Below are 14973 nucleotides of genomic sequence, written 5' to 3'. Positions count from 1 at the left end.
CCCTGGGAGGCCAGGTTTGTTGAGTCTCTGGGTTTGCTTGTGGTGTCCTTGACTCGTCTGGGTCTTACTCTGTAAACCAGGAGCTCAGTGTATAGCACAGAATGGCCTTAGACTCAGTGACATCTTCCTACCTCAGCTTCCTGCATGCTAAGAATACAAACAAGAGCCAATCCATTTGATGGGGAATGTACATTTTTATACATTTTTCTGCCTGTGCATAATCTATCACCTGTTTGTACAATTGCTTTTTGTTCTCTAACATTTATGGCTAGAATTTAATAATCCTGGAACTAAATAACTACTTATTATTCTTAATTATCTACCTATATTATCCTATTATAAAAATGGGTGTGGTTAAATTTAAAGGTAGTAAAGTGTATAGAGGTTAGGGAGAGGCTGTAGATAATAAAAGTTTCCCATGGTAATGAGAAAAAAAAAACTAAATAAGATTAACCATTACTTGATCTTCAGAAGTCCCCCCGACCCCTGTTGGTCTTAATTGATTTCATCAATGCTAAACTGCTAGAGCAATAGTCAATAAAACGTTTTCGACATGAAGTGGGAAACATTACATCAGTGCTGGGTTTACAGTGTTGGGATTTGTAGATGGGCATCGGATCCTGTCAGCAGCTGAGCCACTCACTGCTCCATCCTCTGGTTTGTAGGTGTAGCTACCAAGCGTTATATAGTTATGTGCCACAGAATGATGATGAGTTGGAACTCCGAGATGGAGATATTGTGGATGTCATGGAAAAATGTGACGATGGATGGTTTGTTGGTAAGAATCCCATCATGCTTTTCTTCCTAGTCGTGTATTGGAAGAAGGACTAGGAGTAATGAGACATATAAAAGCAGTCTTCCAGCCCCCAGGAATGCTGGGCCACTCATCTCAAGGTTGTATGAGTGTCACTGAGTAGAACCTAAAGCCAAGATATGCCAGAGTCTATGACAGACCGCAATGTCACATTGATCACTGCTGCTAATTGGGTTCCGTTTATATTTCTATTGAGTTTATGTCCTTAATATTTAAAGATTCCATCTTTAAAACTCCTAAGAAACAACACAAGGCCTGGACAGTGGTGGTGCACGCCTTTAATCCAGCACTTGGGAGGTAGAGGCAGGCAGCCATTCTATAGAATGAGTTCCAGGGCAGCCAGGGGTATACATAGAAGTCCTGTCTCAAAAAACTACTAGAGAGAGACCGAGAGAGACAGAGCGAGAGCATGACTAGGTCTCCACCATTAAGTGCAAGCACATGTATGGATGCTCCTTAAATCTTTATTCTAGGCGTCTAGTAACTTGAATAAATGCAACCAGCTCAAATAATAAAACAAAGGAGAGTTCTGCAAGGCTCAGTGGTAGAACATTTGTTTAAAGCATGAGGCCTGGGTTTGTCTCTGAGTACCACAGACCTCACACACACTTACCAGCCTCTTAGAAAATGTTCTGCCCTCCCCAAAGCCAGGCCTCCCTATGGAGTTCTTTACAAAAGAAAGTCTTATCAGGAAGTCGAAGGCCACAGAGCATACTGCAGCCCCATCGACACAGTAGCTGTGCCAAGTGTAAAACCGAAAACTTTAGACAGGCCGCATTGAAAAAGTAAAGAATGTCTTAATGAATCCAAGTTATTTGGATATTATCTTTTGAGCTCATAGCATTGTTAGTGATATATTTTATACTGTTTTCATAGTCTTGGAAGCTGGTATATATTCTATCTCAGTTCTCAGTAGGGCTGAGGCAGGGGGATGTTATATTCTGAACAAGCTTGAGCTGTACAGAAAGACTGTTTCAAGAAAAAAAAAGAGAGAGGAGAGAAAGATAGACAGAGAGAAAGAGGAGAGGTTGAGAATAAATTTGCAGTGAGGGTCCTCTAGGAGTGTTTCTATCTCCAGCCAGTGGGGAGGGACACCAGTTCTCCAGTGAAGGCGGGTGTCCTGGCTGAAGGAAGTGTGTTGAGCTGAGTATCTTCCTTGCACACCTCAGTTATCTTCAGAAGGGGCCTAATGTGGATTTTGCAACCCAACATTTTTCATCAGCAAGGACAGAGCATTGGGACGAACAGAGGGGCTAGAGTCAGAAGGCATGGGTTTAGATTCTGCCTCCAACATCTGTTAAACTCTGAGCCTGGGTCCTCCTCCCCACTCCCCATCATTTTATAGCCCAAATGATAAAGCTTTGCAAATCACAGTGGGAGGTTGTTACCAAGAGGGGGACTCTACAGCATCTCCAGCATTTTCTCTGAACTCAGTTGTATGTGCCCTCTCATTCTGTGTCTGTTTTTTTGTTTGTTTGCTTGTTTGTTATGTTTCTTTCAGGCACTTCAAGAAGGACGAGGCAGTTTGGTACTTTCCCAGGCAACTATGTAAAACCTTTATATCTATAAGAAGACTGAAAAGCACAGAGATTATTTTTTATCGGAGGATGAAGCGTCATTCATGAACTGGTCTCTTTATTTAAATACTGAGTCAGCAAGAAAACTAATGCAGTTGGTAAAGAAAGAATTCAAAGAAGGAACAGAGAAGTGTGTTTAAAACCCACTGTGTATCAGGGATTAACTATCTGCTGAAGACATCTGTATTTCCGTGGCTGCTTCTGGGAGCTGCTCTAGCCCCTGCTGCTTGGGGAATCTGATCTGGTGGAGTGGAGTGTCCACGAGCAACATTAGCCAAAAAAAAAAAAAAAAAGTGCCCAGCCTTTACCCACTCCTATTTTAAAGAGGCCCCTTGGGGCTAGATAAGTCAGTCTCCATCCGTGTTCCACAGGCCCCAGCCTGAGCATCACTGACAACTCCTGCCTCTATCCCTGGGTATCCCAGAGCCAGCAGACCTCAAGTGCTGCTAGAGGCGGGTCTGGTTTTGAGGTTTTCCTTCAGCACCATGACTTGAAGTTCAGGTGGAGAAATGGTGGCAGACCAGGTGCCCTAGCACTCAACCTTCTGGGTGATAGTTCCCCTAACTGACCTGATACTCAGACAGAAAGCCATGCCATGTGTGTCCTGAGCTGGGGAGCAGGTGGCCTGGCAGATGGGTTACATTTGTGTTTCCACACGATTAAGCCACACCTTGGGGCTCTGGTAGTCACTTGGAGTGTGTTCCTTCCCTGGTCACTACCAGTGGCTAGCCAGGGTTGGCTGTGCCTTCCTTCTCTGGCTTAGTATGGGCTTGATACACTTGAGCCCATAGAATACAGCCTGGTTTCCAGGAGCTCTCTTAGCATGTGTAGATGCAAGCTGGCTGCAGGGGCACCATGAGTAAGATACTCCCGGACCTAGGAGGGACTCTGCCTCCTGTGTTGCCTGTGGAGTCTGAACGCCACCCAGAATGTTGTGTTCTCTGGTCCTCCCCCTCCTCCTCTCCACCTCAATCCAGGGAGTCCTGGTGCACATGGTGAGGTCTCCATTCAGAGTTCAGGTATTGCTCACTGGCCTGGGTATGAGGCAGCAATCTTCCTCCTGGTGGCAGCTGTCAGTCTGTCCTCTGTGAGCCCTGGTTATGAGAAGGGGACCCTTTGACACCTGGATATCCCTAGTTGACCTGAAGATAAATGTGGCCTGTTCCCAGAGCTGAGCCTGCCAGGGTCTCAGCTGAGTGGACAACATAGGAGAAGCCAGTCTAGAGAGACCATGATATGTGCAGAGGGCGTGAGAGGAAGGGACGCATTTCTCCTACAGGGGACTCTAGAATGCAGTCAGGGTTCCCTCTCCCTTGGCTCACTTCTGAACATCTGGGATGCTGGGAGACCCTTTGTCTGAGGGCAGTTTATGTCTGGAAATACTGGGATTTTTTTTTTCCAGATTCTGGTATTCTTCTACCCCAAATTACATGCACCAGGTCACAAATGCCAGGGATTGTAGGTGATAGGGGTATATACTGGAACCCTGGCTCTCTGCATGTAGTTTAGAATCACCCTAACCACTATACTATCCCAAAGTCTGGAGTCTTTACAAGTCAGCAACGTTCTTCAGTGACCGACTGCTGTCTTAGATAGCACGGGACCCTAACTACCACCCGTCCCCCAACTACCACCCCATCAGCCACAATTCTCCGAGGAGGCTCTCGGGAAAGAAACTGCCACAGATTGATTCACACTGAAATGTAAATGGCTGGTGGGGAAATAAATGTGTTGCCTCTTCCTGGAGACATCCTTTTTAACTGAGACAGTGTAGCACCTTTAATCCCAAGGGAAAATGGAATGGAACTGAAGGGGCAGAAGCTCCCTGGTCAGAAAGACCTGGCGAGTCTGTGACTTTGTTGCTTTGCAAGCTCAGCTTCCCCAGCCAGCTGCACTGCTTGCTTTTTTGACTTTGCCCCTTCGAAGGGAACATAGGACAAATAAATAAAAATGCATATGTGCGTTTTTTACTCTTCTGGAATGCAGCCTTTGCTCTCTCCGAGATGCCAACCATGGCTAGTGTGATTGTATCTAAATTTCCTGAGGGGTGTTTTTTGATTAAGTAGGTAATGTCAAACACCCCTTTAAATACAGCTAGAAAATAAAACCATTTTATAAAAGCCACCTTTGCATCCCCTGGGAGCCTCACACAGAGCATCTCTCCAAATCCAGGTATGCCAGCCATCTTTAATAAAATCTCTCCTGCTTCCGGCGTATGAAAAGCAAAAATGAAAAGAGGGAAGGTTCCCAGTTACTCTTTTGTCTTCAGACATTTAGTAATATAAAGTACCTATTTTTATGCTGAAATGTTTATACAGGTTTATTAACAGCAAGCGCAACTAACTGGCGGCATGCCGTGCAACTCGTTTTGATATATTAGCCATGCTTCCAGGTAAAGGCAAGCCCCAAACCACTTACCTTTTGCAGTCTCTCTGGGATCAGGAAAAGAAAAATCACATGTTTGAGAAGTGGGACTGTAAATATGTAATGTATATTTAACTTTGTGTAGCCCATGTACCTACCTTGTATAGAAAAATAATTTTTAAAACTTGAGCAGAAAAGAAGTAAAATGAGGGAGTCATGAAGGGTTTCCCACACACACTTTTATTTAAATGAAGGAATTTCAAATAATTCACCTACAGACTTTTAGCACAAAAATAGCCCTTGGAAATTGTTAACATATTCGGTTGTTCTCTGGGGAAGAGAAGACAACTATAATATCATTTACTTTTCTTTTTGCGGTTCTATTTATCTGCAGTAGTATTAAGTCATATTGCTGGAATAGGTTACTACCCCTCCTAAAAAGATATTATTGAGAAAAAATAAAAGTGGTCTATATAACCTATGAAAGTATTGCATTTAAATCGCACACCAAGCGCATGTACTACGCAGACAGGTTTTTCTGTTCATTTATTTTTTTCCTTATTGCAGTGGATTGATTTGATAGACATGTTGAGTTACTACTTTGCTGTACATATTATTTAATAAACTTTATTCGGAATTGTGTGGCACCTCTGTATTCTCACCCTTCATTGGTTCGCTCTTCTTTGTTCTAAGTCATTGGCCGCCTGGTTTCCTCCTTCACTGCTTTCTCGGTAGCGTAGCTGTGTTCTTCAATAAACTGATTAAAGTGTGTCACTTGTTCCCATAACAAAAATAATGATTCTGTGTCTTCAGGAGCCAAAAGCAAACATTATGAAATATGTATGTCTCAGTCTGCACCTCAAAGCATGGGAAAACACGGTGTTTAGTATTTGAAGATCAAGAGGGACTGTGTGTTTTCTGCTGTGGTGAATGCTTGTGTTTTCTCCCCACATCAAGTATATCAGAACACTCGGCTCGCATCCCAGTGCCTGCCCTCCCTCCCACCACCTCCCCTGCAGCCATCCCAGGGCTGTGAGCTGACATCTCATTCAGGTGGAGCCTGCTATGTATATATAGGAGGTCCTGGAAGAGAAGAAACTCAAACCTCTCCCCCTTGGTCTGTCCTCCTTCTCCAAGTAGTCGCTTACACTGGGGCCTCAGACTTCCTGGGAGAGTGTTGTCTTCCAGAGTCTGCCATTCTTCATCTTGGGCATTTCACAGGCCTGCTAACCTTCCTCTGTGCCTCCGTCCTGTCCAAACCCATCATCCCATTCTCAAACTTCATTTATAACCCAACCACTTGTAATTTGGTAACCTTTTTTTTTTTTTCTTGTCCAGATCACTGCAATAACTCTAGCTGGCCTGGTGGTTTCTCCCTTGCCTACTCCCTCCCCCCCCCCCCCCCCCCAGCCATGAAAAGGCAACCAGAGTGATCATTGTGAAACTGACCATATACTCTCTTGGTTGTGGGCTGGGTCCATAAGCTCTGCTCAAACTCTGCCTTAACCATGATCTCATCTGGTGGCTAGTTCTCACCCCAGTGTAGGGCGCCAACATCATCCAGTGTCCTTCAACCTTAGATCTTCCTGCTCAGTAGTCCTTGTGCTTGGAAGACCTCTTCCCCAAAAGATGTTGGCTTTCTTCCTCTCTTCCTTTGGTCCTTTGTTTTGTTCTGTTGTGAAGCTTTTTCGGGTCACTTTTTATAGGATGGGGACTGTTGCCCTGTGTCAAGCATTCTGTCTTCTTTTTGTCATTGAAACAAATGTAGGCTTGTTTCACTGCACATGCTAAACATACATGGCTTCACATAGTCTTAGGTTTTTGTCTTTAATCGAACTTGCACATAGCTCCAAAATGTATGCATCCTGTTCTCTGTTGATGATGCAAGTGTGTGAGATTCTCACCAGTTTTTTACCAGAGTAAAAGACCGATGCTGTTTTGAGTAGAGCTGTTGGTTCTAAAAAGGAACATTTCAGACCTTTGGAGAATGTCGAATTGCTTCCCTAAGGTACCAACTTATACCCCTGCCAAGTCCAAGAGACTGCTTCCCACTTTCCAGCTAAAGTGACTGCCAGCCTTCCCGGGGTGCTGTGTTTCGCTTTGGCCAGCTGATTCTTCACACTCTTTCTGGATCTTGACTGTGCTTTGCAACCCTTAGTTGCTGTCTCTCAGCATGTTCTGCTCCAGGGATGGAGCCTTTACAATGCAGTTACAGTCTAGAAAGGCGCTCCTTTGAAGGTTCCTTTAGTGAGAAACCCAACACTCTTGGCTTGTGTGGAGACATACCAAAAGAGAGTTGGGTGTAGCCTCAGGCCGGAGCAAATCCAGGAACTCAAACTCTCTCTGCTGTATTTATCTTATTCTTGGCTCTGTGGTCTTGTTTGGCTACATTTTTGACTACTGGGTACAGCCATGGGGTGGAGGCAGCTCCAACATCATTTTTAGTTTTCTGACTCTAGTAAAGGAGTTTCTATCTGACTTTCCCTGGAAACAGTTCCAGACTCCGGTAGGTTTCTCCTGAATTTCATTCACTAGATAGAGAGGATGACCTTAAATTTCTAATCCTTCCAACTTCAGAATACTGAGAGTGTACTCATGTGCTGCCATGCCTTGAGGGCTGGAATCCTGAGAACTTTATGCATGCTAAAGCAAGCACGCTACCAACCAGGCTCCAGCCCTAGCCTGCCCCCTGGATTTTATTTTTCTCTGAAATCGTCACTTTGACAAACAAACAAACAAACAAGAGTATGATTGGTGACCCCCACTAAAATCTGTAAAAAAGAGACATGACAGGCCAGACTGATATACTGCGTAAAGAAGGAAGAATGGTATCTTTAACCCCATGACTCAGGAAGCAGATCTCTGTGAGTTTAAAGCCAGCTTGGTCTACATAATATCCGCTAGGAAAGCCAGGGCTACATGGCAAACCACCCTGTTTCAAAACAACCACAACCAAAAAGTGTGGATGGGAGAAATGGATATCAATGGGCCCTTGAGTATGGGAAGCAGGGGAAGTCCTGAATGAATGTGTTTTGTTGATATCAGCACATCCATGAAGGAGCCCAATGCCTCAGATACATGGGAATGGGGAGGCCTTCTTCTAGACCAAGTACTGATGTTGACTGTGTGCATAAAAGTATCAACCACAAGCCGGGTGTGGTGGCACACGCCTTTAATCCCAGCACTCGGAAGGCAGAGGCAGGTGGATTTCTGAGTTCAAGGCCAGCCTGGTCTACAGAGTGAGTTCCAGGACAGCCAGGNAAAAAAAAAAAAAAAAAAAAAAAAAAACCAAGTATCAACCACAGTTTCCTCATCCCTGACAAATGCAGCCAGAGACTTCATCCCTACAAAGATCCCATAGTTAACAGACTCCTGATTTGGGCTGTATTCAATAAATGTGCGGAGTTTCCAGGTTCCTGTTGGTGTCATTTCCATCGGTGCGCATGTCCCACCCAACCCTGGCTTTCCTGTGCATGTGTCTTTCTGTTCTTCATTCCCAGTTGCCCCGCTTAGGTAGGTTCTTACGTCATGGAGTTCATGGCACTTAGCCTCGGAGAATCATTGGGCAGTCTTTGGGAGATGAAACATCACTCTCCTGTCCCAATGACAGCTGAGACAGTGCTGTTGAGAGGAAACAATATCCTGAAGCTCTTTGATCCAGACCATGGGAGGACCTCAGCAGAGGATGACATCTATCCAGTGCATGAAGCCAGCGTGACCGTGAAGGCATAGCACCAGTGTATCACACGCTAAAAATAAACGGGCTCTCCAGAAGGGAGCAAAAAAGTTTGGATGAGCTAGAAATGGGTTTATTTGCCAAGTGTTAGCATGTAGAAGCCGATGACTTTCAAGACAAATAAAAGACAGTAACTGCTTGATGCAGGTAATTTGTGACACGAATTGGTGAGGAAATGGCTGGGACTGGAAGGAAATGTTCCACACTATCAATGTTTTACCTATATGCACATGCCAGTGATAAAGTTTCATTTATTGAGTTGGGCGAAGTGAATGATAGTAGTGGCTAATACAAGCAGAATTACAGGCTGAGGCAGGAAAATTATGATTTCAAGGCCAGCTTTAGCTACATAATAATACCCTGTCTCAAAACTGTAGTTATAGAAGAGTGTGGTCTCAGAATGTCTTCTGTTGGGCTGGAGAGATGGCTCAGTGGTTAAGAGCACTGGCTGCTCTTCCAGAGGTCCTGAGTTCAATTCCCAGCAACCTCATGGTGGCTCACAACCATCTGTAATGGGATCTGACGCCCTCTTCTGGTGTTTCTGAAGACAGCTACAGTGTACTCATATAAAGAAAATAAATAAATCTTAAAAAAAAAAAAAAAAAAAGAATGTCTTCTGTTCTACTTCTCCTTCTTAACCAGAAGCAGCTACAACAGTAGAAAGGCCAACCACAGAAAGCAGGGTGGTTTTAAAAGAGAAACTGATGTGAGGCCAAAAGGATGATAAGCAGATCTGAATGGCTGTGAACTTGGTGAGTTCATTGTGATACACATCTGCTTTTCGGAAACCCTGGCAGATGTCATCAGATCCAAAAAAGTGAGTAGGTTCAGATAGTCTGGGCCCTTCTGATTAGTCTCTAAAATGAGAGCTGACAGGCAGTTCTGCAGACTGGAGGGAGAGCCAAGAATCAGCTCCAAATAGCAGTATAAAGTGTGTAACTTGTTGACCTGGAAGCATAAATCTGTGGTCCCCTTAGGCACTTACTTGTCTTAGCATCATTTCCTGTTGCTGTGATAACACATACTGACAAAAACAGCCTCTAGAGGAAGGGTCTGTTCACCTCACATTTGTAACTTACATCATTGTAGTGAAGTCTAGGTGGGCAGGAAATTGAAGTTACTGGTCACATCACATCTAGTCAAGAGAAGAGAGCAATGAATTAATGTATGTCAGTGCTCAACTCCGGTTGGAAAAACACTTCAGAAACACCCTGTGGAGAGAATGGTGCCACCCACAGTGAGCAGGTTTCCCCACCTCAATTAACACCATCAAGACAATTCCCCACAGATTTGCCCACTGGCTACTCTGAATTAGACAATCCCTCATTAAGACTCCTCTTGATTCTAGATTGTGTCAATTTGACAAACCAACAATCTAAATCATTAAACCCTCTGTTAGGGGATACATAGTGTCAAGTGACTTACACAATGACAATATGTGAATTCTGAGGTAAGGTCATAAGAGGGGCAGTGACTAGGCTGTAAAGTGAATAAATAAATTAATGGAAAAACAAAAAAAGCTTATAGTTACTGTCTTTTGGATCGCTCTGAAGAGAAGCAAAGGAGTTCAGCACTTCAGAATTCCACTTATCTTGGTGTGATAGATAAAGTCACCTACACACATGCATGCACATACAATGTACACACACACATACCACATACACACACACACCTACCCATTCTGAAAAAAGCACTCTACTGGGAATCAGATGAAATACTGAGTTCAAATGACAGGTGTCTCTGAGCATCACTTGTTATGAGACCTCAGAAATGTCAGCAAGCTGTGTCTGGTTTCCTCATTTAACTGGTGGAGATGGCTGGACCCCAGTGAGGATGTTAGGAAAGAAAGCCTATCTGGAAGTCACTCTGTAAAGTCCACAACAGCCCTGCAGTCTTTGCAGTGCCTAGGGTACTTTCTATGTACCCCCTACCTCTCACAGCAGCATTGCAGGACAGTCTTTGCAGTGCCTAGGGTACTTTCTATGTACCCCCTACCTCTCACAGCAGCATTGCAGGAAGGTATTCTTTTATTTTTTTTCTTATTGGATATTTTCATTTTTACATTTCAAATGTTATCACCTCTCCTGGTTCCCCCCCCCAAACCCCTATTCCACCCCTATCCCTTTCCCCCTTTCCCCCTGTTTCTATGAGGGAGTTCCCCCACCCACCCACTCAATCCTACCTCCCTGCCCTCCAGCATTGAGCCTTCACAAGACAAAGGGCCTCTCCTCCCATTGATGTCCAACAAGGCCATCCTCTGCTTCATATGCAGCTGGTACCATAGGTCCTTCTGTGTGTACTCCTTGGTTGGTGGTTTAGTCCCTGAGAGCTCTGGGGCGGGGTGGGGTGTGTGTGTGTGTGTTGGGGGGGTCTAGTTGGTTGATATTGTTCCTCCTATGGGTTTGCAAACCCTTTCAGCTCCTTCAGTCCTTTCTCTAACCCCTCCACTGGGGACCCTGTGCTCAGTCCAATGGTTGGCTGTGAGCATCCACCTCTGTATTTGTCAGGCTCTGGCAAAGCCTCTCAGGAGACAGCTTCAGGAAGGTATCCTTATGTCTGTCAGAGTTTCAGCCTAAAGGTACGTGATGTGCAAAATCAAGTTGACTCTGTTTGGCTCCAGCATTGGCATCCTTTCCTTTGAGCACATTCTGCTGCCTCCTTGGGACAGCTGAGATGAGCATGGACCAGCAAGCTCCTGTATCACCGAATGTTTACCAAAAGATTACAGCATCTCCAGTACATCCCGAAACAGTCATAGTAGTGGTGCCAATTTGCTGAGTGCCTACCATGGCTTAAACATTGAACATTTAATAAACGGTCCCTGTCATTCTCCTGCTAGGGCTGGCACACAGTAATGGTACAGAAGAACTCTTCCTGTTCTGCCATTGATTCCATGACATCTGTTGCCATCACAGCTGCTCAGGAGAGTGTGGTTCAGCTTCATGCCTTGCCTTCCTCACTACCACACTAACTCTTTATCACCTTGTGCTTGGATCCCCTTGTCCAGTGCTATAGTCTAAGAAGGTGGCCAAGAATGTTTTTTCCTATTTCCTTTATCAGGTAAAAGTAACTTTAGGGGCTGGAGAAATGGCACTGCGGTTAAGAGCACTGCTGCCTTTCTAGAGGACCTAGGTCCCACCACCCACCTAGTGACTCACACCCATCTATAACTCCAGTCCCAAGGGGTCAGATGCCCCTTTTCTGGCCTCTGCAAACACCTCATGCATGCAGTACAATTACATGCAGGCAAAAATACTGATATACATAAAATATAAATAAAATATTTTTTTAAAATGATTTTAGCTTTAGTAACTAATAACAAAAAAAACCCCAACAAACTATAGGCTATATGACCCTGATGGGTATCTTTGCCTCATAGATGACAGGATTCGGGTATCTTTGCCTCATAGATGACAGGATTCAGGTTATTTGTTTTGATTCCTTTGGACATTCTCTTATGAAGACAATCTGGTTGCCATAGCAATTCTAAGCATTGCATCTTGTATACTGACATTTAAAAGATGTGGCAGGGTACAATATGGGACATACATTTTTCCTTTGTGTGCTTCCTCCACCTAAGGAGGAAAAATTGTTTCCAGAACTCGCCCAGCATCTCACTGGCTAGAAGTAATCCTGTGCTCGCTCCTAGCTGCCAGTAAGGTGCTTCCTAGAAGTAAACAATGTGAGACGATTGGGACTCCCTTCCTCCACCTGTTGCCTGGGCAACTCTATCTGATCCCTGTGTTTGCTCCTTGGCAAATTACTTGTTTGTAATTTCTAAATCAAACAACACAGCCCATCCCTGTCATCTATAGAGTAGAGGACTGACACAAGTTCAAGACCAGCGTGGCTGGTGATACATAGTGATTTCCTGCCCTTTCTAGGCTAGAGACTGAAACACTGAGTAAAATATAATAAACCAAAATAAAATAATAAAATAAGCCAAGAGTGGTAGCATTTGCCTCTATTCCCAGCATGTGGGAGGTGAAAACAAGAGTTCAGGAGTTCAAGGCCAGCCTGGGCCATATGAGACTGTCTCAAACAAAACAAAACAAAGAAACAAATCCAAACTAAAGCAAACAAAAATGTAAGCAATAGTGAGTTTCAGACAAACCAAGACTATATAAGAGACTCGGATGAAAAATAAATAAAAGCCGGGCATGGTGGCATGTGCCTTTAATCTCAGCACTCGGGAGGCAGAGGCAGGCAGATTTCTAAGTTCGAGGCCAGCCTGCCTGGTCTACAAAGTGAGTTCCAGGACAGCCAGAGCTATACAGAGAAACCCTGTCTCAAAAAACAAAACCAAAACCAAAAACCAAAAACAAAAACAAAAAATAAATAAATAAATAAAAATTAAAGAATACAAAGTTGTTAGTTAATATTTTAAGGAGTTAATGGGCAGTGTATGTAATTTGTTACAGCTATGCCACAGCCTCCATTTGTGTGTTATACAAATGCAATGCCTGCAGGCAGTGATTTTGATGGATGACTGTGTCATGAGCTCCTTATGACACTAATGATGACCTCTGTATCACAAGGTTGATGACTAATATTCCTTAGAATTAATGGGCCAGGGAATATTTACCAATTCCCTATTGTTAACGCTCTATGTTTACAGTACCTTATAATCATGGTGAACTGTGTGACATGACCTACCTTTGACATACTGCTAGTGTCCAAATGGCTATATTTTTTCTAGAAATTTCTAGATCTCTAGAAATTGAATTGCTAAGGCAATTCAATTTGAATTAAAGTCAGGGATTTTGAAGCAGATATACCTGCTGCTCAGTCGATATGGAACCTGTCAGTTCTTCGGAATTATCTTTGGTTTGCCCCTTGCTCACTGTAAAAACTCACGCCCTGCTTCAAGTGAATACACCCTCTGAAATATCCTCTGATAAAATGGTTCCAGCCTACAGAATGACTGTAGATTTAGAGAAGAGGACTCCTCACCTTTAGCCTGGGAGTCTGCTTGTAGCCGAACAGGCTTGGGGGTTCTTTTGAGAGTTTCCAAGGTATCAAGGACAAAGTTCAAGAGTCACAGATAGGCCCATGGGAATTGGGAGGTGAAGGGGGAGAGGATGGAGGGCTCACAGTACATAATGTACTAAAAAGGACATGTAGGGAATGAAAGAGTAAGAAAGACAGATGAGACACAGGGGAAGGACTATGGGGAGATAGAATAGAGCTTTCAAGGCAGTTCCATTAAGACGTCTGATAGACAGGAAGTTAAGCTCCAACACAGAGGCATTAAAGGATCAACCCAGAGCAAGGTCAGGCCAGAGAAAGAACAGTAACAATGGAGCCCTGTTTGCCTAGGATCAATGAAGTGTCCCCTGGACAATTACAGTGACCTTACATGACCCTGTAGATGTAGCCTGGGCCCCCTTTTACTTAAATGGTAAAACCAAAAAATGAAAAGAAACGAACAACACCCTCCCCCCCCAAAATCTGTTTTCGACCCTGTCTCACTCTCCATAGCTATTACCTCATCTCTCTGCTTCCTGTTATAGGAAAACTCCTCAGAAGAGCAGTCTATACTTCTCTCTGCAAGTTTTCCTTCTCACTCCGTCTTGAACTCAGTACAGTCAGGATTCTCTTCAAGACCCCAGTGACTGTCATAGCATTAAGTCTTATGGTTGCATCTGTCTTTGGGCATCACTGAACACAGTATGGCTCCTTTCTCATCCTGGCATGCTCTTTACTGACTTCCAGGAAGTCATTCTCTTGGGCCTTACTCTACTCCCTTGGTTCCTTCAAAGCATCCTTTGTTAGCTGCTCATTTCCCACACCCACTGTCTGCAGCTTTTCCCCACTCTCTGGAGCCCTTCTCATCCGCCGTCTTTTAGTCTCCTCTGTATGCTGGTCCTCTGCCCAGATTCTTACCTATAACTGCTTGCTCCACATCTCAACTGAAGAATTTAATGAGTGTCTGAGACTTCAACACCCCTACAAACTAAATTCCCCTAAGAATATACATTCTCAAAAGCTGCATCTGCCACACCCACCCACCCTTTCAGTTAATGGCAGTTTTGTCCTGTAGCCAAAGACTCTGAGTCATGCCAAGGACCAGGCTCAGGTTGGAGAAGGGTTCTGAGGAAGGGGTGTTTGAGAGGAGTGAAACAAAGGATTGGAAGCTAACAGCCTATGTTCTGCTCTAGACTGCTTTCCAGATCTCTCTCTCTCTCTCTCTCTCTCTCTCTCTCTCTCTCTCTCTCTCTCTCTCTCCTCCCCCCTGCCCTCTCTGTGTTTGGCTCAAGAGAGCTTTCTCTTGCTATTCTAAAAATTCTCTGTAGATCTCTTGCCGATCAAAATCCCAGTCTTTTGTTTACATATCAATTCAATTGTTTCCCCAGGTTCCCTTTTGATTAGCCCATGAATCAGTAACCCAAGACCCCAGCTCCTTGATATGTATGAGACAGCAAGCACTTTTTTTTTAACATTGCAAAAGAGATCTGCCTGCCTTTTGTTTTTGTTTTTTT

The 14973-nt window shown here is 44.1% G+C and overlaps 1 protein-coding gene across 45 annotated transcripts in view; it reads left to right on the top strand.

The window, feature by feature from the left end:
* Sorbs1 (sorbin and SH3 domain containing 1) overlaps positions 1-5402 on the top strand; it is a 223240-nt gene extending 217838 nt beyond the window's left edge. For all 45 annotated transcript variants that reach the window (XM_029532539.1, XM_029532563.1, XM_029532559.1 and 42 more), the window contains 2 exons: positions 666-778; positions 2316-5402. In XM_029532539.1, coding sequence (XP_029388399.1) covers positions 666-778; positions 2316-2383 — 181 coding nt within the window. In that variant the 3' untranslated portion in view covers positions 2384-5402. The remainder of the gene's footprint in view (positions 1-665; positions 779-2315) is intronic.
* Positions 5403-14973: the final 9571 nt, after the last annotated feature.

This window comes from Mus pahari, chromosome 1 (genome assembly GCF_900095145.1).
Source record: "Mus pahari chromosome 1, PAHARI_EIJ_v1.1, whole genome shotgun sequence".
NCBI lineage: Eukaryota > Metazoa > Chordata > Mammalia > Rodentia > Muridae > Mus > Mus pahari.
This window is presented reverse-complemented; position numbering and strand designations above follow the sequence as displayed.